This window comes from Enoplosus armatus, chromosome 13 (genome assembly GCF_043641665.1).
Source record: "Enoplosus armatus isolate fEnoArm2 chromosome 13, fEnoArm2.hap1, whole genome shotgun sequence".
Classification (NCBI taxonomy): domain Eukaryota; kingdom Metazoa; phylum Chordata; class Actinopteri; order Centrarchiformes; family Enoplosidae; genus Enoplosus; species Enoplosus armatus.
Genome location: NC_092192.1, coordinates 36,471 through 59,646, shown reverse-complemented (window position 1 = coordinate 59,646; position 23,176 = coordinate 36,471). Strand labels below are relative to the sequence as shown.

Here is a 23,176-nt window from a genome sequence, read left to right as displayed (position 1 = left end):
GAGATCAGCTAATTAGGTCAGTTTGACACACAAACATACAGGTACTAACACATACTCACACTTTGTCAGGCCTTTTTCAAGTCTTAACTCTTTATTCGTACTTTTAGCAAGAAACTCCATTCAAACCTTAAAATGTTCCATATTGTAATGTAATATTAAATATGTATTTAAATCCTATTCATTGTATCTATACCATTTTCCACTTTTCCAACTCTTCATACTCATTATTCAACTTTTAAAGACAGCAATCCAGTTCAGCGTCAACTTTTCAACAGCCAGCAGTCACACCGCAATTTCTTCAGAAATTGCCTTCTCTATTTACCTTTACTATCTTCTTTCGCTCTCTCACTCACCCCCTACAACCACTGATTTTATTACCTTCTGACATAGCCAGGCTAGCTGTTTCCCCTGTTTCCAGTCATTGTTCTAAGCTAAGCCAACCGGCTGCTGGATGTGGCCTCTACCTTCTCATCTAACTCTTGGCAAGAAACCGAAAAAACAACTTTCCCAAAATGTTGAACTATTGCTTTAAGTCTGGATTAGCTTCACAGTGTGACTCTTGGAGTTTGTTCCAGCAGGGTCCTCATGTCCAACAGGGCGACCTCCAGGGCTCGGATCAGATGTGGTGCATTTGTTTTTTTGCCGGTATCAGAAGCTTCATAAGTGGACACTGTGAGGTCAATGTGATCATTCATAATACTGTAGCACACATCATATGTTCCAGGGTCTTCAGGGCCAATACATGGCAGAGAGCCAACCTTCGACGTTATCTTATGAAAAAGGACAGAAAAGTGAGAATGCAGTGGTTAGTGATTGTTGTAGCACTGAGACCTCTGAAATGTGTTTCTGTGATATGTAGTTAATCTTCCTTTGGGGCTAAGTAAACATTTTCAGCAGTGTATGTCTGTAACCATGACAAACTTCTTGTTATAACGTGATAACTTTCTAATTTTAATCAGATCCTTTTCATGTTATTTGAGGACTTTTAGTCAGGTTTCAGAGCTCATCATAGCACAGAGACAACACTGGTGAAAGTTACAAATGACCTTCTAATAGCATCAGACAAAGGACTTGTCTCTGTACTTGTTTTGTTAGATCTTAGTGCTGCATTCGACACCATTGACCATCATACCCTATTACAGAGACTGGAACATTTAATTGGCATTAAAGGAACCACACTAAGCTGGTTTAATAATTTACGACCTGCTTTCACAGATCATGCGTGGCACAGATCTACACCGATCATTTACCCTGTTACCACTTTCCTTCCAGCGTGTCGGTCTCAGTCTCAATGAATCTGTTATAGTCCAGAATTCAACTAATAGACTGCAAACGTTATATCCACTGCAGTCCTCTGACCCTCTGCTGTTTCTTTTTCTGAGCCCTAAAAGCTGCCAAGCTGTGCCCCCCCCCCCCTTCTTAATCCACTCATTGATCTGGATCTTTGTCCTCCAGGAGATTCAGCCTCTCCCCTTCTCTCCTAGTTTGCATGTTATCCCTCTCTCTCTCCCTCTCTCTCCCCCCCCCCCCCCCCCCCCCCTCTCTCTCTGTGTGAATCTGTTGTCCTCTGCTTTGTTTGATGGTCTGTCCTCTTTCCATCTTTCCAGGTCTCTGTGGTGGAGAGGAAGTGGTCTGACTCAGATCCTACTTAGTGGGTGGCACCTGAAGCTGCTCAATTGTCCTCCTGGATCCGTCTTCCTCACTTATGTTTTACCATCTACATTTTGTCAACATATTTGTACACACTATAATTTTTATATTGGGCTATATTAATAAAATTGACTTGACTTGACTTTTAAGGGCTCGGGATGGGGCTCTGTAACCCATCACAGACTGTGCTGCTGTGAACTCAGGGGACAAAGAACAGAGGGACTGCTTTTTTAATGCAAAATTGAATGAATCACTAATTGATATATTATGTTTAGTTCACAATATAGGAAAAGTATTAAACTTTCATTTAACATGCTGATTTTGATGTAGCAAATATAAACTGAACAGGAACTGTTCACACTGACCCACTAGTCTGGAACAGAAACAGGCAGTTTATCTGGACTCTTCATAAGCAATAACCCCAGGAATGTGAATGCAGTATATACTGATGGGTGACAAATGAAAAGAAAAACCAACATGAAATGTCTTAGTATGGAGTCAGGCCACCTCGAGCCTCCAGAGGAGCTTGAGTGCTTCTTGTCAACTTTGTTGAAAACTGTTGAACACTGTTGAACTGATGAACACCATTCCTCCAGAAGATATTCCCTCAAATACCACTTTACCATTTAATCAGGTAATCTCATTGCCAGAGAGACCTGAGTCCAGTAGATAGAAAGAAAAACAAACATAGCCAGACATAACAAAAGGACATACAGCATCAGAGACAGACCTCACTACATAGATTTATATTATATAATTAGGTGTGATGGAGATGGTGGTGGTTGGTGGTGTGAAATTGGGTTGAAATCTGGTGACTATAAAGGCTGTAACATTTTATTCACATCATTTCCAAACCATTTAGTGAGCCCTGGTGCACGGAAGCGTCTGTATTTTATGTGTTTCTTCACCCTTTGTTCAGGTTTTTTTTAAATTAATCAAAATAAGAACAAATACAAAACTACAGAATTTACAGTCACCAGATCTCAACCCAGTTTAACACCACCAACCACCACCCAAGACTTTTCTTGGGTTGTTTGACAGATGTTTGCAGATGTATTTGTCAGAATATCTTTATGCCTAATGACAAGTATAAATGTATTATATGAATAACATTTTTTTAATTCTTAAAATGTGATACTATTGGAGTCAGGCCACCTCTCAGTGCTACAACAATCACAGCCACAACATTTTTTGAGGAGTAATATGCTAGGCTATCTTAAGTTGCAGTATAATGGTGTTTTGTTTTTATGTCACAGTTTGAACCCTGGCCCTTACCTGACTTGTAGAGATTTGGCAGTCAATGGTTTTATCGATGGGGGTGTCTGTGAAGATACCTGGCATCGAGAGTTTTTCCTCAACAGCCTGCATTCTCAGAAAATAGAGATGTCCTGGCATGTTATGGCCACTGATCGCCTGTTAGGATGGAGAACATTCAATGTGTTTGCAATGTGGATCAGCAGATGGAGTATTAAAAGGTACCCTCTTGTAAACAAATCTTCCATTTACATTCTTACCAAAACTCATTGTGTGGCTTTGAGGTCTAACAAATGTGTTAAATGCATTTCCTTCCTCATAAAACATTTTTAGCAAGCCATGGGTCTAAACCATTGAAAATTCTGCTGAACAAAAACAGAAGGACATTGAGGACGAGCTGAACAAACATAACTACAAGGAGAAATTAAAAAGAGAACTTTTTAACAACAACAATAATTTGAGTCTAAAAACTATTGTTGGGTCAAAAAACAAAAGCAACACAAAGGTGGTTCTTGATGGTTTTAAATCCGACAAACAGCTGGCTTGTTTTTAAACATCTTGAAGGTGGCAAAAGAATGAGGGTGAATGGATGCATGTCGGGGGAATAGTCATCATCCACAGGGCTTCTCAGAAGCAACGTTTATTTTGCCTCAGAAAACTGTCTCAGTTTCATGTTGACAAGACCCTCATGATCCTGTTTTATAGATCTTATATTGAGACTGTGTTAACCTTTTATTTAATCTGTAATCTGAAACCTCAGCAACAAGGCCAAAAAAACACAAACTAGAATAGTGAGCAGCAATTACAGCAGCGTATGCTATCTGACCTGTTTAATCGACAAGTAGGAAGGCTAAAGTCATCCTATCCGACAGTGTCCATCCCCTATACTTTGAATTTAAGATTTTGTCTCGTTTCAGATTCCCCTTGCTAAGAGGTACAAGCACTCCTTCACCCCCACAGCCTTTTCACTTCTGAATGCAGGCCGAAGAATATATGTGAGGTGGGATAGTACGAAGGGACTAACTGTTTATAACAAGCCCTGACAACATTTGCTGCTTAAAGGCATCTTCACACTGACAAACTGTACCTACATTGAACTAAAGTATTGAGTGGTGCTGTGAATGCTACTCACCATGTTAGTGAGCCACCTGTGTACTTTTACAGCTTTCTCCAATAAGTCAAGCTTCTCTGAGTTCTGTGCAAAACAGGAAGAAGGCAGGAATGTTACAACTCATCACGTATAAGTCGGTTAGTGTTTATTAGTGTGATTGCTGTGCAGCAGCAGTAGTTGGATCTAAAGCACCCTGAGGCAGTATCTCTGATGTCAACACAATTTTCAAACCGATCCATAAAAAGCTGAGATCAAGTAGAATTAAAAATCCCTAACATCAAAAGGTCATTGCTTAAGGCAGTTTCAGTACTATGAAGGGAATGGAAGCCTGATTGAAATAAGATATTACGATTATTGATAAAAGATAACTTTTAAGTGGCCAGCTCATTACATAGAGTTACATTACATAAGAGTAGCATTAAAAGTTGCCCGTTCATCAGACCTGTTTTTTGGGGTCATCAAAGGCCTTGACAAAGACAGCTGAGGCAGTCGTGGCTGAACCAATTGCAGCCACTCGACCAAGTCTGAACGAACGTAGGGAGACAGGTTCCATTGTTGAACAGCACTGCTGGTACATCCTGACAAAAGAAAGGAGAGAAATATTTTCAACAACCTCTGTGTTCCAACATACAGGGCTTTAAAAAATGTTGACCAGTCAAACAAATACTGTAGCTCTGCAAACAGTATAATGTTTTAACTATCCAGTTTGATTTTGCTGAGAGCATTTGTTTATCCATTGTTCCAGTTTCTTGGTGACGAGAAAAGCCCTGAAAACCTGAAAGCTTTGGAGAACTGGATGAACCATTATCTTAGTTGATGGATACAACATTCTCTGTTGCTATCTGACTGTATGAGGGTTAGACTGTATCAAGGATTTTTACAAGAAACCTTTGCAGCTCTCAGTCACCCTTGGTTTATAATGAAATGCCAACATACCGAAAGACAGTCTATCTCTATATTACTTTTCATTATCTCACCTGTAGTAGGCCAACTGTATCGCCATCTGTACGAAAGCATCGGGGCTCATCTTGTTGGCCTTCATCACATTTTTCCCAAAGTGGTCAAATACCGCAGCCCTCAGATCTATGTCTTGGGCCATTCTGTGGAGGCAGGGGTTGGAGAATTATCTGGACAGTGAGACTTTTCTTGGGTAGTTTGATAGATGTTTGCGGACATATTTGTCAGAATATCTTTATACCTAATGATAAGTATAAATGTATTATATGAATAATATTTTTTGTTCTTTTATTCTTTTATACTCTGGGATACTATTAGACGCTTTCTGCAGTATTTGTTCTGTCCATATATATATATCCTCTTTCATAGGACAGGAAGCTCCTGTACAGCCATATGGAGCAGCAGCTCCTCCATTCACACTGCTGTTTTGGTCGGAATGTTAGCTAATGAATGCTGCTGAAGATGGCAGAGCCTGGAGTAGAGCCTTCAACTGGTGTTTGATGATCAGAATCAGAAATACTTTATTGAGGTAAAAAAAAAAAAATACAATAACAATGTATATGTATGTATGTGTTGCACTGAAGTGTATGACTATATATCTATTGCACTTAAACATTAAGAATAAATAGTGAGGTAGTATATGAACAGGTGAAGTAGATACAGATTTCCAGTCTGACACTCAGAGGGAGAAGTTGAACAGTTTGATGGCCACAGGCAGGAATGATTTCCTGTGGCGCTCTGTTGTACATTTGGGAGGAATGAGTCTCCCACTGAAGCTGCTCGTGTCTGACCAGTACGTCATGGAGAGGATGTGAAACATTGTCCAAGATGCCCCGCAGCTTAGACAGCATCCTCCTCTCTGACACCACCATCAGAGAGTCCAGCTCCACCCCCACAACGTCACTGGCCTTGCGGATCAGTTTGTTGAGTCTGTTGGAGTCCGCCACCCTCAGCCTGCTGCCCCAGCATGCAACAGCATAGAGGATAGCACTGGCCACCACAGACTCATAAAACATCCTCAGCATAGTCCGGCAGATGTTGAAGGACCTCAGCCGCCTCAGAAAATAGAGACGGCTCTGGCCCTTCTTGTAGAGAGAATTAGTGTTCTTTACCCAGTCCAGTGTATTTTCTATGTGAACTCCCAGGTACTTGTAATAAAAACAACTGATATGGAAAACAGCAGGAGTGCTGTAAGGAGATAGTTTGAAGCGACTAATCCTGTCTTTGCCCCAGTCTGAAACCCAGGTGGTAGCACAAATCTCTGCATGTTTAGCTGACAACTCTCAGTGGATTCAGACTGCCTTAGTCTATAAGAAAACAAGAGACTCCATCTCCCCACCCTGCCTGAAGCGCTGCGCCGATGAGCTGTCTCCGGTGTTCACAGACATCTTCAACACCTCACTGGAGACATGCCACGTGCCAGCCTGCTTCAAGGCCTCCACCATCACCCCCGTCCCCCAAAAAAAACAGGGCCCACAGGATTAAATGACTACAGACCCATCGCCCTGACCTCTGTGGTCATGAAATCATTTGAACGCCTGGTTTTGTCGCACCTCAAATCCATCACTGACCCTCTGCTGGACCCCCTGCAGTTCGCCTACAGAGCCAACAGGTCTGTAGATGACATCGTCAACTTGGCCCTACACTTCATCCTCCAGCACCTGGACTCCACAGGATCCTACGCCTGGATCCTGTTTGTGGACTTCAGCTCTGCCTTCAACATGATCGTCCCGGCTCTTCTTCAGGACAAGCTCTCCCAGCTCAACGTGCCTGACCCCACCTGCAGGTGGATCACAGATTTCCTGTCTGACAGGAAGCAGCACGTGAAGCTGGGGAAACACGTCTCAGACTCGCGGACGATCAGCACCGGCTCCCCTCAAGGCTGTTCTTTCTCCTCTACTCTTCTCCCTGTACACAGCTGCACCTCCAGTCACCAGTCCATCAAGCTTCTGAAGTTCGTGGACGACACCACCCTCATCGGACTCATCTCTGGAGAGGATGAGTCTGCCTACAGGTGGGAGATTGACCATCTGGTGACCTGGTGCAACAGCAACAACCTGGAGCTTAACGCTTCAAAGACAGTGGAGATGGTTGTGGATTTTAGGAAGAGTGCAGCCCCACCCGCCCCCATCACCCTGTGTGACTCTCCAGTGGACACTGTGGAGTCCTTCCGTTTCCTGGGCTCCATCATCAGCCAGGACCTCTGGTGGGAGCTGAACGTCAGCTCCCTCATCAAGAGAGCCCAACAGAGGATGTACTTCCTGAGGCAGCTGAGGAAGTTTAACCTGCCACAAACAATGCTGGCCCACTTCTACACTGCCATCATAGAGTCCATCCTCACCTCCTCCATCACTGTCTGGTACGCTGCTGCCTCCACCAAGGACAGGTGCAGACTGCAGCGTATCATCCGCTCTGCAGAGAGGGTGATTGGCTGCAACCTCCCATCTCTTCAGGACCTGTACTCCTCCAGGACCCTGAGGAGAGCAGGGAAGATCGCTGCCGACCCCTCCCACCCCGGACACTATCTGTTTGACCCCCTCCCCTCTGGCAGGAGGCTGCGGTCCATCAGGACCAAAACCTCCCGCCACAAAAACAGTTTCTTCCCCTCTGCAGTCAACCTGATGAACAAGGCCAAAGTCTGCCTTGCACTGACCCCCCCCCCCCCCCCCACACACACACAAACACAAGTTATACTGTCCCCCCCTGCATTACATTCACGCATGTACCCCCCTACTGGTCAATACTGGACACTTTACATGGACACTTTTATTTTGGTCACTGCACTGTTTGTTATTTATCTTATCTTATTCTTTTACCTTTATATTTTTACATGCTTTTTGTCTGTCAGATTATATGTTATATGTTAAAAAAAAAAAACGTAGCACCATCAGACCACGGCAAATTCCTTGTAATGTATGTTACTTGGCAATAAATAGTTTCTGGTTTTTCATGGTTTCAGGCTGGCTCTTGACTGGAGGCACATAACAGGGGTTGAGGTGCACTAGGTTGTCGTCTGACCTACCCAGAGGGGGGAGGGGAGAGGAGCTGTATGCATCCTTAACGTTAGCATACAGCAAGTCCAGGGTCTTCTCCTCTCTAGTGGGACTGCTCACATAGTGAGAAATAAATGTAAATAAATGTACTGTAAATAAATGTAATGTAATGTAAAAAATGTAGTGAATGACCATGGCAGAAGTAATTTAACACCCAGCTGTAGCAGTTGTGTTGTGGATAACACAGGCTCAGAATAGCCAAAAGTGATAAAAATGACAAGGTTTGAAAACACAAAACAAAAGTCTAGTAGAATCAACACATTGTTTAGCTTGAATCTGCATCACTTGGCAGGCTTATAACTACAGCAATACAATCTAAAATCTATATATCAAAGAGACAGAGATGTCGGTCAGCACAGCATGACAGGTATGTCACAACAAGTGTGTTGTTGGGGTTCATAACAACAACACTGATACAAAGCAGTCTGTGGTAGCTTAACAGTAGCCAAGAAATAGATTTAAGGACCTATCAAGAAAAGCAACATGTACAACCATCCAATCAGGCAAATCAAAAACTCTCGCTGCATCGCAGGCAGGAAAGCAGCATACCATCTGTTTCAGCCCGGCTGCTTATAGATTATGGTAAACACTGAAAATTAGTAAGTGGAAGTCAATAAGTGCTGTTTAGCCCTACAGAGGCTGAGGAGGGACATTTTACAGCTGGCTGCGCTACATTACAGCAAAGCAACTGAAGGACACCGGAAATAATTTTCCCCACCTTATAAGTGCATAGATGAAAAGTCCTGGTGCTCCCGATGGCCAGTCTGACTATGATTGGCTGTCATCTGATGAGTTTCTATTGTCAGCATTCACCAGTAACAACACCAGTAACAACCTTTTTTAACTATATGTTTAGTAGTTGTAGTTGTGTGTTTATAGTTAGTAGTTTAATAAATATTTCATTTATAAAGAACTGACCATGTGGTTTGTGGGTATGAAGTATTATGGTCACTGAACATGAGTCAAGAACTCTGTAACAACCCTTTGGACTGAGACTGAATTAATTAATTTGCTATCATTTTCCCTTTTAGGGTGGTGTCCTGTATTAAAATATAAATATCAATTATTTCTGATAGCCAAAGTTGAGGGTCATCCCTCCACTTCATTTTGTACTAATTTGTATTTAGGCCATTCTTTTAGTATTGCCTTAAATATGAAACCTAATATAGTTACAATTAGTTTGTTTGTATTGTGTTGCTTGACACAATGAATTACTCAAATGACAGTTGTTTGAATGCTTTGTAGACTGATGCTGCAGAGCAACACACTCATTAAGAAAAGGACAGTCTAGAAAGCTAGAATTTTCATTTCATTTTCATTGACTGTAATATGGGGTTATGCAGAATTGTCCAACATCAACATTCTTGCCTGGTGATAGGATTGCCATACCTTCTTTAAATGTCTTAGGTCACATTTGAAGCCCACGATCTGTAGTCTGGGCATTTTAAGTGAGAAAATGGAGTTGCTGCTGCATGTAGCTGTTCACATAGCAACACATGAAAATGGTAATTACTTTATCTTCCTCTAGGTTTTTATTCTTCTGGTTACTGGGTGTATATGTAACTCTATCACAACTAAAAGCTACTCTCACATGTCCATGTGCTGCTTGGCCTCCTCAATGTCCTTCTTGACCTCAGGCGTGATGTTGAAGGGCAGTTTCTGGGGCACGGGCAAAGGCTCCATCGGAGACTGCATCATCTGTGACTTTTTCCTGTTAACACACACAAGAGAAAATAAATTATATGTAATGGAACAAAAGACTACCCATGTACATCTGACAGCTACCCGGAACAAACAAAAGATCTGAAATGATGTGCGATCCAAAGATATGTATTAAAGGGTTCCATAAGGAGGTGACACGGTTATCAAATTCAGGCAACAAAGGGACAAGGACTCTAATGCAGACAAACAAACTGCGAGCAAGTAGGATGAAAAGAAATCTATTTACGACAACGGACAGGACCAGGCTTGAAAGTTGGAAACAGAATGGCAGTCTGAACAGTCTAACAAATCCAAGAAGGCACGACTGGTGAGCAGGTCGGGAATAGGCAATAGGTCAAAATACTGGCACAGTGAACAGGTGTTAAAGCTTGATGCAGGACTGAAGAAGAAGCTGCAGGACTTCCACCAACTGTTTCCTTGGATTAAGTCTTCCTCAGACATTCTGATATTCTCACATTCATCAGAAATACTTTATTCAGAATCAGAATCAGAATCAGAAATACTTTATTGATACCCAGGGGGAAATTGTACTAGCTGCAAGCATGTAGGCCTACTTGCTCTATGTCAGCACATCTGAAATAATAATCAGTTAATGACCACAACAAGCCTCCACACGAGTATTAAAACCAGAAATCACAGTATGATAGAATAGGGCCAACTTAAGCAGGGCACAGTGTACTCTGCAGAGTGATGCACTATATTCTATAGTTTATTGGCACAATAAGACACAGATAGGTTAAATACAAAAACAGCCCATAAACACACAAATGTATGAGCATTAAATCAAAAACAGAGCACACCAGGCTGCCTACAAGGGATCCAGTCCTCATCAACAATGGTTAAACCCATACACCCATACAAATGCGAGTGTCGCACATCAATAAACCAGCCTATGACAACACAAATATGCATGAGCATTGTAAATAATACCAAGAATAGGCCAGGCTGGGCACAAGGGATCCAATCCTCATCAGCACCCAACACATACAATACAGGGAATAATACAGTTAACTGGCCCTTAAAACAGCTGCCTTTGCTGTTCGTCCAGAAGCCCATGATGTGGAGGGGCAATGACCTGATTTAATCCAAGATGTGATAAAGGGTTGTTGGGTCGAATCTCTCGATTCGGTGCACAGACAGGGGGAAAGAGACCTAAGAAAGTTTGTTGTTTTAAAGTGAGTGAAGTTTATGATATGCAGAGGACCTGAAGGCGTGTTTGGACTGCACTGACTGGGATGTTTTCAGGACTGCTACCAACAGTCTGGATGAGTACACAGAGGCTGTGAAGTCATATATCAGCTTCTGTGAGGACTGCTTTGTACCATCTTGCACCAGGGTGGGTTATAACAATGACAAACCCTGGTTCACAGCAAGACGGCGACAGTTGAGGTTGGAAATGGAAGAGGCATTTAAGAGTGGCAACAGGGGGCTCAGGCAGATGACCAACTTCAAGACAAGAGCCCCCAACTCTGCTAACGACCGACGCCTCGCCAACAGCCTCAACAACTTCTACTGTCGCTTTGAAAGACAATAGGACAGTCCTAACACCATCACCCACCAGCTCCAGCCCAACAGCCCCAACCCCTCATCACACCTGGGGCTGAACTCTCACACCTTTTACCACCACAGCTGCTCCCCACAGTGCCCCCCCCCCTCCTCCAACATTGACACCACTGTCTGTCCTTCAAAGAGATGTGAACAGGCTCTTCAAAAGACAAAATCGCTGGAAAGCTGCTGGACCAGACTCCATCTCCCCATCCTGCCTGAAGCGCTGCGCCGATCAGCTGTCTCCGGTGTTCACAGACATCTTCAACACCTCACTGGAGACATGCAACGTGCCAGCCTGCTTCAAGGCCTCCACCATCATCCCCGTCCCCAAAAAACCAGGGCCCACAGGATTAAATGACTACAGACCCGTCGCCCTGACCTCTGTGGTCATGAAATCATTTGAACGCCAGGTTTTGTCCCACCTCAAATCCATCACTGACCCTCTGCTGGACCCCCTGCAGTTCGCCTACAGAGCCAACAGGTCTGTAGATGACACCGTCATCCTCCAGCACCTGGACTCCGCAGGGTCCTATGCCAGGATCCTGTTTGTGGACTTCAGCTCTGCCTTCAACACGATCGTCCCGGCTCTTCTTCAGGACAAGCTCTTCCAGCTTAATGTGCCTGACCCCACCTGCAGGTGGATCACAGATTTCCTGTCTGTTTCAGATTCGCGGACGATCAGCACCGGCTCCCCCCAAGGCTGTGTTCTTTCTCCTCTACTCTTCTCCCTGTACACCAACAGCTGCACCTCCAGTCACCAGTCCATCAAGCTCCTGAAGTTCGCGGACGATGCCACCCTCATCGGACTCATCTCTGGAGAGGATGAGTCTGCCTACAGGTGGGAGATTGACCATCTGGTGACCTGGTGCAACAACAACAACCTGGAGCTTAACGCTTCAAAGACAGTGGAGATGGTTGTAGACTTTAGGAAGAGTGCAGCCCCACCCGCCCCCATCACCCTGTGTGACTCTCCAGTGGACACTGTGGAGTCCTTCCGTTTCCTGGGCTCCATTATCAGCCAGGACCTCTGGTGGGAGCTGAACATCAGCTCCCTCATCAAGAAAGCCCAACAGAGGATGTACTTCCTGAGGCAGCTGAAGAAGTTTGACCTGCCACAAACAATGCTGGTTCACTTCTACCCTGCCATCATAGAGTCCATCCTCATCTCCTCCATCACTGTCTGGTACGCTGCTGCCTCCACCAAGGACAGGTGCAGACTGCAGCGTATCATCCGCTCTGCAGAGAGGTTGATTGGCTGCAACCTCCCATCTCTTCAGGACCTGTACTCCTCCAGGACCCTGAGGAGAGCAGGGAAGATTGCTGCCGACCCCTCCCACCCCGGACACTATCTGTTTGACCCCCTCCCCTCTGGCAGGAGGCTGGGGTCCCCTCTGCAGTCAACCTGACGAACATGGCCAAAGACTTGCACTGATCCCCCCCCCCCAAACACAAACACAAGTTATACGTTATATTAACGTACACCGCCATTGTCCCCCTTGCGTTACATTAACGTACCCACCCCCTACTGGACACTTTATTTGGTCACTGCACTGTTACTACTGTCAGTATGTTGTGATTTTAATGTCTATTTCTACACTTTGCCTCATTGCTGAACTTTCAATCATGTGCAACAAATAACAACAAATCACAACACCTACACCTATAGCTCATTTAGTTTTGGTCTACTTACATGTTTGCTACACAGTAGTCACACAACGCCATTGCAACTGAACCATCACCAGCGGCATGAGAGACGTTGACACCACATATCCCATCTTCTCCAATAATTATCTGAAAAAAAGATAAGAAAGACAAACCAAGCAATAGCATTACATCCCTACTCCTCATGAGTCTATTTATGTGTAACTGTGTTGTTCAAGTTATACTGATGGTTGAATGTTAGGATATTTTGTTAGCATGTGTCCGTTGACTAGCAGGGAAACCTAGAGGGTCTTGACCTTGGCTTGAAAAATGGCATATAGTTGCTGTAAATGGGAAAAAAATCTCACCAAGGGATCATGTACCCGGACCCCCTTAGGTTAGAGCTACGCCCAGAGCATTTACAACACCTGGCTCCGCCCCTGCTGATCCATTTACCATATGTGCTCTGTAGCTTTAGTGTTCAAGCCCTAGACCTAGTTTGAGTCCTGCCTGCCTGATCCCTGTTTGGTTTTGTTTGCCTTCACTGATTGACTGCTTGTACCAGGTAACCCTTTTTTACATCACCTGATCTGAGTTTGAGTCCTACTTTTGAGTCTACACATCTGCATTCACAACTGTTACACCCCCACCCTCGCACTCGGGAGTTGTTTCTGTTGGGACAGGTGCAGACACCCACAGGTTGCGGCTGATTGTTATGGTTGTTCTACAGTGCATTACTTTGGAGAGAACTTCGGTCACTGATTTTTCAGCCATGCTGTTAGTGAAGCCAGATAGGGAGAAGATATCCTGGGTGTGTTGAACCTGCTTCGTAGTACAGGCCTCTGGTTTGACCTGGCCGTTTTTTTGGATTAAAGATTTGGATTATGGATACTTGTGCCTGTGAAAAACATCAGTGTTTTGCGTTACAGTTGACCAGAATTTGCGTATGTGTTATATCACCTGCATCCCCTTGTCAAACCAGCGGTTTCCACTGTTGCACTGGCTGCCTCCTCCATGCAGTATTTTGAGAATGGCACTGCTGCGAAACATCTCATCAGAAACTGGGGGCATCGCTTCGTCCAAACACACTGTGCAGATGCTGCTTTGGATAGCTGACACTGATTCTTTGTTGGTCTCATCTGAACACATCAAGTACATGCATACAGAGCCAACATCATGTTATTATGTAATCAGACTGTAAATCAGTTATACATATATATGAATATATATATATATATATATATATATATATATATATATATATAACAACTTAATGAATTTGATTTTTTGTTTCTTTAGGGTTAGGGTTAGTAACTGATTCAGCCTCTTTCTAGATTTAGATTTATTGTTCCACAGGGAGATTTGTTTTCACAGGCCAGTACATCACAGAAACCGATAAACACAGATACACAGATATAGACACAGCAATACGCAGATATAGATAACACATATACTACATGCCCCTCCCCGTATCCCAGCTCACAACAGTGTCGGCGAGGCAGTTTGTTCAGGGCTGCTGTGGCAGAACGGACAAAACTCCTGTTGAAGTGAGCTCCTCTCCATTTTAAAGTCCTGGATGTCCAACCAGATGACAGTAATGTGAAGTGTTGATTGAGGGGGTGAGTGTGTGATGGCTCTGTTAGACTTTAGACTAGACTTAGACTCAGACTTAGACTTTATTCATCCCACAGCGGGAAAGTTTACAAGTTACAGCAGTAGTATTTTTAAAAAACAATATACATATAATAAATACAGATATAAAAAATATGGGGAACAAAAATAGATATATACACGCGAAATATAAATATGTACAGATGTGAAGATTTATGTACAGAATTATGCAGTGCTGTTAAACAGTCTTATAGCAGTCGGAATGAACGACCTGCGGTAGCGCTCCTTCTTATACCGTGGGTGTAACAGTCTGCTGCTGAAGGAGCTGCTCAGGGCCCCCACAGTCTCGTGCAGGGGGTGAGAGGTGTTGTGGGAGTTGTGTACTGGTGACGGTCTGGTGTTGATAAGGAAGGGGACAAGCAGGGGGGTGGAGTGGAGGGCAGCTTGGGGAGGTGTGGAGAGGGGGCAGGAAAGGTGGGGGAGGGAGACTGGGCAGAATCGAATCTGTTGAAGAACAGGTTTAGTTGGTTAGCCCAGTCCCTGTCTCCACTGTCCTGGTGTCTCTCCTCACCTTTTCCATGTCCAGAGATCTTCTTAAGTCCTCTCCAGACATCCCTGGTGTTATTCTGCCCCAGATGTTTCTCCAGTTTCCTCCTGTAGCTCTCCTCGCCCTTCCTTATTTGTTGCCGGAGATGTTTCTGGATGCTCCACAGCTGCTCTTTGTCCCCCGACCTAAAGGCCCTCTTCTTGTCATTCAGCAGGGCCTTAATGTCGGGGGTCACCCAGGGTTTGTTGTTGGGAAAACACTGTACCTTCTTGGAAGGTACCGTATTCTCCACACAGAAGTTGATATAGTCCGTAATGCAGTGGGTCAAACTGTCAATGTCCTCCCCATGAGAGCTGCAGAGTGCTTCCCAGTCTGTTGTTTCAAAGCAGTCCCTGAGCCTTGCACTGGCCTCCTCAGACCTCTCCACAGGTGGATGTTTATTCACCAGGGGGGTGCAGTCCGGAAGGAGATGAACGAGGTTGTGATCTGATCGGCCAAGCGGGGGGAGGGGGAGTGAGGTGTATGCATCCTTGGTGTTTGCATACAGTAGGTCCAGAGTTTTATTGTCCGTGGTGTGGCATTTCACATATTGGGTGAAGGTGGGGAGAGTAGCAGACAGGGAAGCGTGATTGAAGTCACCGGAGATGAGGAGGAGGGCTTGGGGGTGCCGAGTCTGTAGCTCAGAGACGACAGTGTGGATGAGCTCGCAGGCTGCAGCAGCATTGGCCGATGGAGGGATGTACACAGTTACAGCAATAACATGCGAGAACTCCCTCGGGAGGTAGTATGGCCGAATACCAACAGCTAGCAGCTCAATGTCTGTGGTGCAGTGCTGCTCCTTGACGCTGATGTGTCCCGGGTTGCACCATCTCTCATTTACAAACATAGCAATACCTCTCCTCCTTCTTCTTATCTCCGCGGGGATAAAATCCCGAGTGTAAACAATGGATCCGTGAATGAATGAGTTTCCCGAGGCAGATTCCAAAAGTCCAAAAAACAGCGAGAGGCAAACTACTAATGTCACCAGATGACCATCCATAGTTGCATAGTTGCTGAGGGGTCCGTGTATATAAAAATAATTTTAAAAAGTACACAAAAAACACACTTAAGAGACTAAAACAGAACGAAAGTTACGGAGCTGCTGTAACAGGCTGCCACCAGCGCAGCGCCATTTTACAGGCAAAAAAAAAATAATGTTCATGTCTGAGAAATTGGGTCTGGTAAGGGAGATGATTTTGGAGGCAGTATGTGTGTTAACATTGTTAAGAAAAGGGCGTGGGTGGGGGGTTAGTGCTCTGATCTTTTATTGATAGAAGTGATGTGTTGATCAAAACGGAGTTAATTGTGTGAGTGTGCTAACAGAAGGTCAGTGATCAGAACAAACACTTGTGTGTATGTGTATGAGTGTGTGTGTGCTCCTTTTGTGATTGCTCACTGAAGAGCTCTGATACCAAAAGCATTGTGACAGAATATATGTGTGTGTGTGTAAAAATTTAAACACAAAGTGTCATGTTTGTAAGTTAGATAAGAAGGTAATGTGTGTTGTTGTTCAAAGTCTGTGGCTCTCGTGTTGTGTAGCAGGCTGCTGTCTGGTTGTTGGTCAGTGTTGGTCAGACTAAACAAACTGATCCGCAAGGCTAGTGACATTGTGGGGGTGGAGCTGGACTCTCTGACGGTGGTGTCAGAGAGGAGGATGCTGGCTAAGCTGCGGGGCATCTTGGACAATGTTTCACATCCTCTCCATGAAGTACTGGTCGGACACAAGAGCACCTTCAGTGGGAGACTCATTCCTCCCAAATGCACAACAGAGCGACACAGGAAATCATTCCTGCCTGTGGCCATCAGACTGTTCAACTGTCAGACACTCAGGAAGAGACTGGAAATCTGTATCTACTTCACCTGTTCATATACTATCTCACTATTTATTCTTAAATGTTTAAGTGCAACACATACATACATATACATTGTTCTTGTATATATATATTTTTTACCTCATTGTTCACTTAAATACTGTAAATGTGTATATTTTTTATTTTCTATTTCTTATTTTTATATTTTGTACATACTTTTAGTTCTAAATTATGCTACTTTCTACTCTTGAATGGGAGCACCGGTACTGTACAATTTCCCCCCGGGGATCAATAAAGTATTTCTGATTCTGATTCTGATTCTGATAGAACAATGATTTTACTGCTCAATGCAAAGATTTGATTGGCTGTATGGAAACTGAAAGTTCTCTGTCTACATAGATGGAGAACTTACGGTATTCCAACACATTAATGCAAAGGTAGGAGCCGCCATCATGAAACTAAAAAATATAAAATATACGTTTCTCCCTTTGGTTTCTAATTTTTTCTCAAAGGAGAACACAGACATGTGGTTTACAGAGCAGATATGTATGTTGTATTTTTGGTCTTGTAATTGTAAGACCAAAAATGCAATTTAAAAAGGTGCAGATCACACCAATGTTACATTCAGAGGGGAAGACTACAGGAGGCATGCAGAGCAGTTTACCCTTCCAGTCATGAGAACACTTTTCTAACTGTGGACAAGACGTTTCCAGATGTTCTCCTTAAGTATTAGGTTAGTGGTTAGAGAGAGAGCAGAGTTTTGCTCACCCTTGATGAAGTTGCTGTAGGTTTTGCTCCAGATGTCACGATGCTGCGTGGTGAGGATGCCGACAGGCTCCATGTTTGTCTGTAGTGAGGAGTTGCAGATCCACTCCAGCTGAACATAGAGCTGATCCACGGTCAGCGGATTCCCATCACTGTTGTACACGTCCAACACAAAGAACTGAATCCGAGGGGACACGAATGAAAGCAAGACTGGATTACCAACTGAACAAGATTGCCTCAGATTGTCTATGTAGGAATTACTTTGTGGTAATTTGATTAATTCCAATTTGTAATTCTTCACTTGATTTCATTAAAATTCAGTTTGAGTCTCTCATTGTGTTTACATTCATTTTAGTGACCTGAAAATTCCCTGATTTTGACAGAAGCTTGAATTAAAAAATATCAAGGTAAACAGGAAACCCACTTTAATTTTTCAAATCAAGGGATTACGGACAACCTGTTTTTACTGGTAATTTATACCCTGGGATAACTGGGTTATCAAAGGATTCTACATATTTGCATAAATAAACGTGGAGAGGAAGACTATTCCTTAGGCCTGAAGAAAAGATCAGGCTTTGTGCTCTTGCATGCAAAATTAGGCTAGTGAAGGAGTTCAGACATGTCCATGAGAGCATGAGCTCGACTGGTGGGTTGGTGGCCCATCAGCAGTAATGCAGATAATGTATCGGACTTATTGTCTATTTTTAGTTTAAAAAAAAATGTTTCACTGATATTTGTGGCCATTTTATGTCTCTATGTGACAGTGGAGATATGACAGGAAACTAAGGGAAAGAGAGGGAATTGGTCTGTCATGAACTTGGGATGTTGTGGTTCAACATTGGTGGCAAAACCCCCTGGACGCCCTAAAATGGGCTCTTAAGACAGTTTGTAAGTGTAATTATTAGAAGTTTGATAAATATGGGAGCTGGTCCCAGAAGAGATCAGATACAGATGTTTGACTTGGACCAGTGATGTGAGGCTCCTCACCTGATTGTTGCATATTACAGTGACATGTTTGGGGGGTGTGGAGCTCTTGGCGTAGAACACCAATGAGTCCGTCTTCAGACCAGGAATACGGCAGGATGACAACAGCTGCTCATACTGCTTCATACACAGCGGCTTCCCTCTCATGTACTCAGCTGGTAGCGTCTCACTGCAAAACATACAAACATTAAACATCGACTCAGCCAATCCATGTAATTTACAACTTTGGCCATTGATGTCCCTGAAGTTGCTGCATTTAATCCATGTTTAGCACTACTTTGAGTCATCTGGCGCTGCCTCCATCTTTGACTCCAGTTTACCCTCCACCGAAGGCCTCCACCAGTTAGGTAATACTGATGCAGTCAGCTCACAGTTTACCATCCATCATCATCATATGATAGTGTTTAATGCACACACAATATTTCTAACAAAGTTTGAATGCATATGTATTTTTGTGCAAAATACAAATACTACAACTTCTACAAACACCTTGGAAATAAACCCAATTCAAATTCTTCAGGGAACTGATTATATATCTCTGGTTTAAGACAACAACCTATAAAATAATCACAGGGATAAGGACAACATTAACACACAAGTTAAGTACTCACTTGTCAATCATTGTCTTTACATCCAAAAAAGCTGCTAGTAATTCGGCAGCATACCTGAACATAAAAAACATGGTTATTCATTTAAATGTTTAAAAGTAACTTCCATGAAGAGTAATTCATATAAATGGTTTTTTTTAAACTTTTGAATAGAACATGATTATCAGACAATTTTATCAAAATAGATGAAAACTGTTCAAAACTTTCATCCACATCAGAGGAAAAAAAAATCAGAACATTTATAGAATAATATTCTGGGTTAAAGTTAAAGGTGCGTGTGTGGGTGTTTACCTTATATGTTCCTGTTTATCTCTGAAGTCCATTTGGGGAAAGAGTGCCCCAATGTTTGAATGAATCACCAAAGGCTTCCGTTGATCAAAATATATGTTCCTCACATAAAAGTCTGTTAACTACAAACAGTTACAAACAATAAGTGACACACAGATACAGACATACACAGACAGATAAAGTTCATTAAAAGGACAGAAGTGACTTTGTAAATAAGTTGTTTCGGGGTGATTTCAGTTCTTGTAAAATTATTCTGGACATTGTCTTCTTCTAAATGAAGGGTGAAATTGTACAAATGCCTGAATGAAAGTCAGCCACCAAATGAAGTGAAATTTGATTTAATCTTAATTTACATGAAGCAAAGCAGTAACATCCTCCCTCTTTCATTTGTTTTACATCCCATTCAGGGTATAAAACACTTGCATGTGTAGGACCCTGAAAGTGGGTATTCTCCAATGATGAAATTATTCAAATTAATTGTCCCCTCCTCTCCTGCCCTGTGGAATCAGCTCCCAGTTTGGGTCCGGGAGGCAGACACACTCTCTACTTTCAAGAGTAGGCTTAAAACTTTGCTTTTTGATAACGCTTATAGTTAGGGCTGGCTCAGGCCTGCCTGGACCTGAACTGGTCCCCCCTCCTCCTGTTTATGGACGCAAAAACAACTAAAAGTAAAAATTAAAACTACAGCTGGGTCTCTCTTCTTAGATTTTACATCTGCATTCAACACACTTCAGCCAGAGCTCTTACTGGCAAAGACAATTTAAATGGAGGTTAATCGTCATCTGATTCAGTGGTACTCTTCATTTTTTACAAATAAAGTACAGATAGTTAAAGTTAATCTGACATATTGACATTGTCACTAACTCAAGCCATTTCCTGCACTACCTGCAGGAATATAGGTCACAGCGCTTCCCATTCGCAGCCTCATTATCAGCCTCTCCCTCCTAGCCTGCGACTGATCATTGATTTCCAGGATTCTGCAAAATAAAGTCAGGGTTCCTTCTGTTGTACATCTGCTGGATGATTTCCTCTTTATTGAGGATTGATTGGGGTTCCTTGGTATCACACCAGACTCCATGGAATCCAGTCGTTGTGGTGTGCACGCTCCTCATTTTCCATATAGTTTTCATATAGTCACTTATTTTCTTTTCACTTCTCTTTTTCATGTGGCATTTAACTGATGTCGAAATAAGTGTTGCCAAGTCAAAATCATTACATTATCATTTAGTAAGAATGATTTCTTTCCAATCTTAGATCTTATAGAAATGTAAACTGTCTATGAGCCTTCCTTCACTGGCAGAATGTGTATAACGGTCAGTCCCAGGAGCTGAGTGCATAATGAGCTGCTGATTTAGTAAAACTAAGTAAATGCAGAATGTATGAGGAGGTCACTCCCAGCAACACATTTGCACCATTGTCTCAGTAAATGTGTTTACAGCTGTTGGTGTAGTTGTTGAGCTCACCCAGTTTTCAGTGTTGCGTGCTTTCCTCTCCATGCCTCTCTGCAGTCTCTCTCCGACCCCTCCTGCTTTCTGAAACTCTTCCACCAGCTCTTTTGCACGCTTCAGCTCGTCCACCTCCAAGAGGGGCTCCAGAAAGCTGAGGTAGAGCTCACAGGTCTGCTGCAGACAGGGGACAGGCAGACTAGGCAATCCCTTCTGCTGAGTCATGTTTCTACCAGCAACCAGAGTCGCTGATACAGGTTTCACCAAGTGACAGGGCATCACCATCCCCAGCTTTACCTGACAGATACAAGAATGTATTAAAATACATGTAGTTTTATTTGTATCAACATGATGTTATGTAGGTACTGTAATTTCAGTAAGCTACATTATGGATATTGTAAATAGATAGAATTAACTGAAGTTATTTTACTTACCAGAGCTCTGCTGCAAAGTGTCAACATTGTGCTTTAAGAGAAACTCCCACAGACTGAGGCCAGACACTATCTACCTGTTTAATGCGCTTTAGGGATACAGATCCTTAATGTCTGGAAAAGAAAAGTTTCTGGTATATGAGAGGAGTCAGTAATCAGCTCTGTGGCCAGCACTCTGAGACTATCTGACAACAACTGAAAATAAATAAGTGAAGGCTTGTTTGTACTGAACAGAAATGATGTCACAAACTGTTTCCCTAAAGTCAATTTGTCTTTACTGACTTTTGTTGAATTGGTTGTTTGACAAACATTTTCTTTACTTACCGTGTACAAACAGACTAACCTGTCTCTGCAGAGGTGTCCTAACATAGGGTTTTGTACTTCAACAAAAATGAATGTCTTTTGTTGAAATGTGTAGAAATATAAATGATCAGCAAACAGGGTTAGCAAACTTATTCGTCAGCAACATAATTCATATTTTTTTTGGATGTTTTGTAAAGTTATTCTTTCACATAAAAATCTTCGACCTGTTAAGTTCTCTATTCGTCATATGCACAACAATTACAGTGAAGTAGTTGTAGGCAATGACAGTGACATTGTTGTCAGGGTCCTCCAGCAAAGCTTGTACAAAAATGTACACAAGAAAATCATACAAGTAATGTAAATTCGAATTATTAATTTAACTAATATTGTCATTCACATTCTATGTTTGTTCATTTCATTACTTAACTTTGTCGTTTATAATTGTAATTGTGGTTTGGCTAGAAATGTGAAATGCCATGCCAATAAATTCTTGAATTAAATTGAAAATTGAATTGATATCCTCAATGAGAGAGTGTTCAGTAGCAGTGTTTGATCTCCAGTTAACATTATGTTTGACTGTGTCTATATGTCCTCTACCTGTTCTTTCAGATAAGGAGATGCACAAGTGGCCCCAAGGCTTTTGGAGCACTGAGCAGGATATGTTCTTGTTTTTCCCCTCCCCCGTACTGAATAAAAAACTAACTGATAGATACTGAAATATGGTGTACTGAGTGTGTATTGTTTGTGGCCCAAAAGAAGACCTGGTAAATGGTCTTACATTTAAGAAAGAAAAAATTATTTAAGAAAAATATTAAGTATTGATGAGAACACAAACCACTTGTTCTTTAAGTTAATGTGAGGGATTAGGAGGTTTTACCGAAATTGCACCCCGGTGCAGTTCGTATTTCTTTAATAACTTTTGAACGCAAGGTCGTAGAGACTTGAAACCAAGACTTTTGAATAAACACATTAGGTCAAGCTTTCCAACGGTAGCACCCCCGAGTCTGTACGAGCTTCCGTTGCGGAGATGCGTCACTTCCTTTGGTAGCAAAAGTGTGTATCTCAGCAACGGAAGGTCGTAGAGAGCTGGGGACACTTCCTACGTGTTCAGTGTGGTGTAATTATGGCAGGTGGAGCATGGTTTGAAGTGTGTAGGACATTCGGTTGGGGAGATATGAGCCAAAGTGTGATTTGGTATTGATATGAATGGGCAAGTGTTTTTGTGTGATAACTTTTGAAGGGAAGGTGCTAGAGACTTGCAACACTCATTCGTCTGGCATATATCGACTATTGCCGTTCCAACGGTACCAGGCACGAGTCTGTAGGACGTTCCTGTCCGGAGATACAAGTTTTCCAAATTCCCCATCCGGAATGAATGGAGTGAATTTCCAGCGAAAATTGTGTGGAG

At 42.8% G+C, this 23,176-nt stretch overlaps 1 protein-coding gene across 1 annotated transcript; it reads right to left on the bottom strand.

Moving 5' to 3' along the window:
• Nucleotides 1-545: 545 nt before the first annotated feature.
• On the bottom strand, nucleotides 546-21,495 carry LOC139295335 (carnitine O-acetyltransferase-like). The gene is made up of 14 exons (XM_070917510.1): nucleotides 21,469-21,495; nucleotides 21,053-21,331; nucleotides 19,593-19,711; nucleotides 19,305-19,358; nucleotides 18,697-18,862; nucleotides 17,713-17,887; nucleotides 13,897-14,075; nucleotides 12,986-13,086; nucleotides 9,617-9,736; nucleotides 4,993-5,115; nucleotides 4,458-4,593; nucleotides 4,037-4,099; nucleotides 2,926-3,063; nucleotides 546-770 (listed from the first exon to the last, which is right to left on the bottom strand). The coding sequence occupies exons 1-14, from the start codon at nucleotides 21,493-21,495 to the stop codon at nucleotides 546-548; spliced, it is 1,905 nt and encodes a 634-aa protein (XP_070773611.1).
• Nucleotides 21,496-23,176: the final 1,681 nt, after the last annotated feature.

Excerpts from the sequence above, each read along its gene's own strand:
- LOC139295335 (XM_070917510.1), bottom strand. The coding sequence starts at position 21,495 with ATGTTGACACTTTGCAGCAGAGCTCTG. Across the intron at positions 19,712-21,052 it reads CACGCAACACTGAAAACTGG|TTAACAGACTTTTATGTGAG; the intron begins GTGAGCTCAACA and ends AACTGTTTGTAG. Across the intron at positions 3,064-4,036 it reads ACAGGTGGCTCACTAACATG|GCGATCAGTGGCCATAACAT; the intron begins GTGAGTAGCATT and ends CCATCCTAACAG.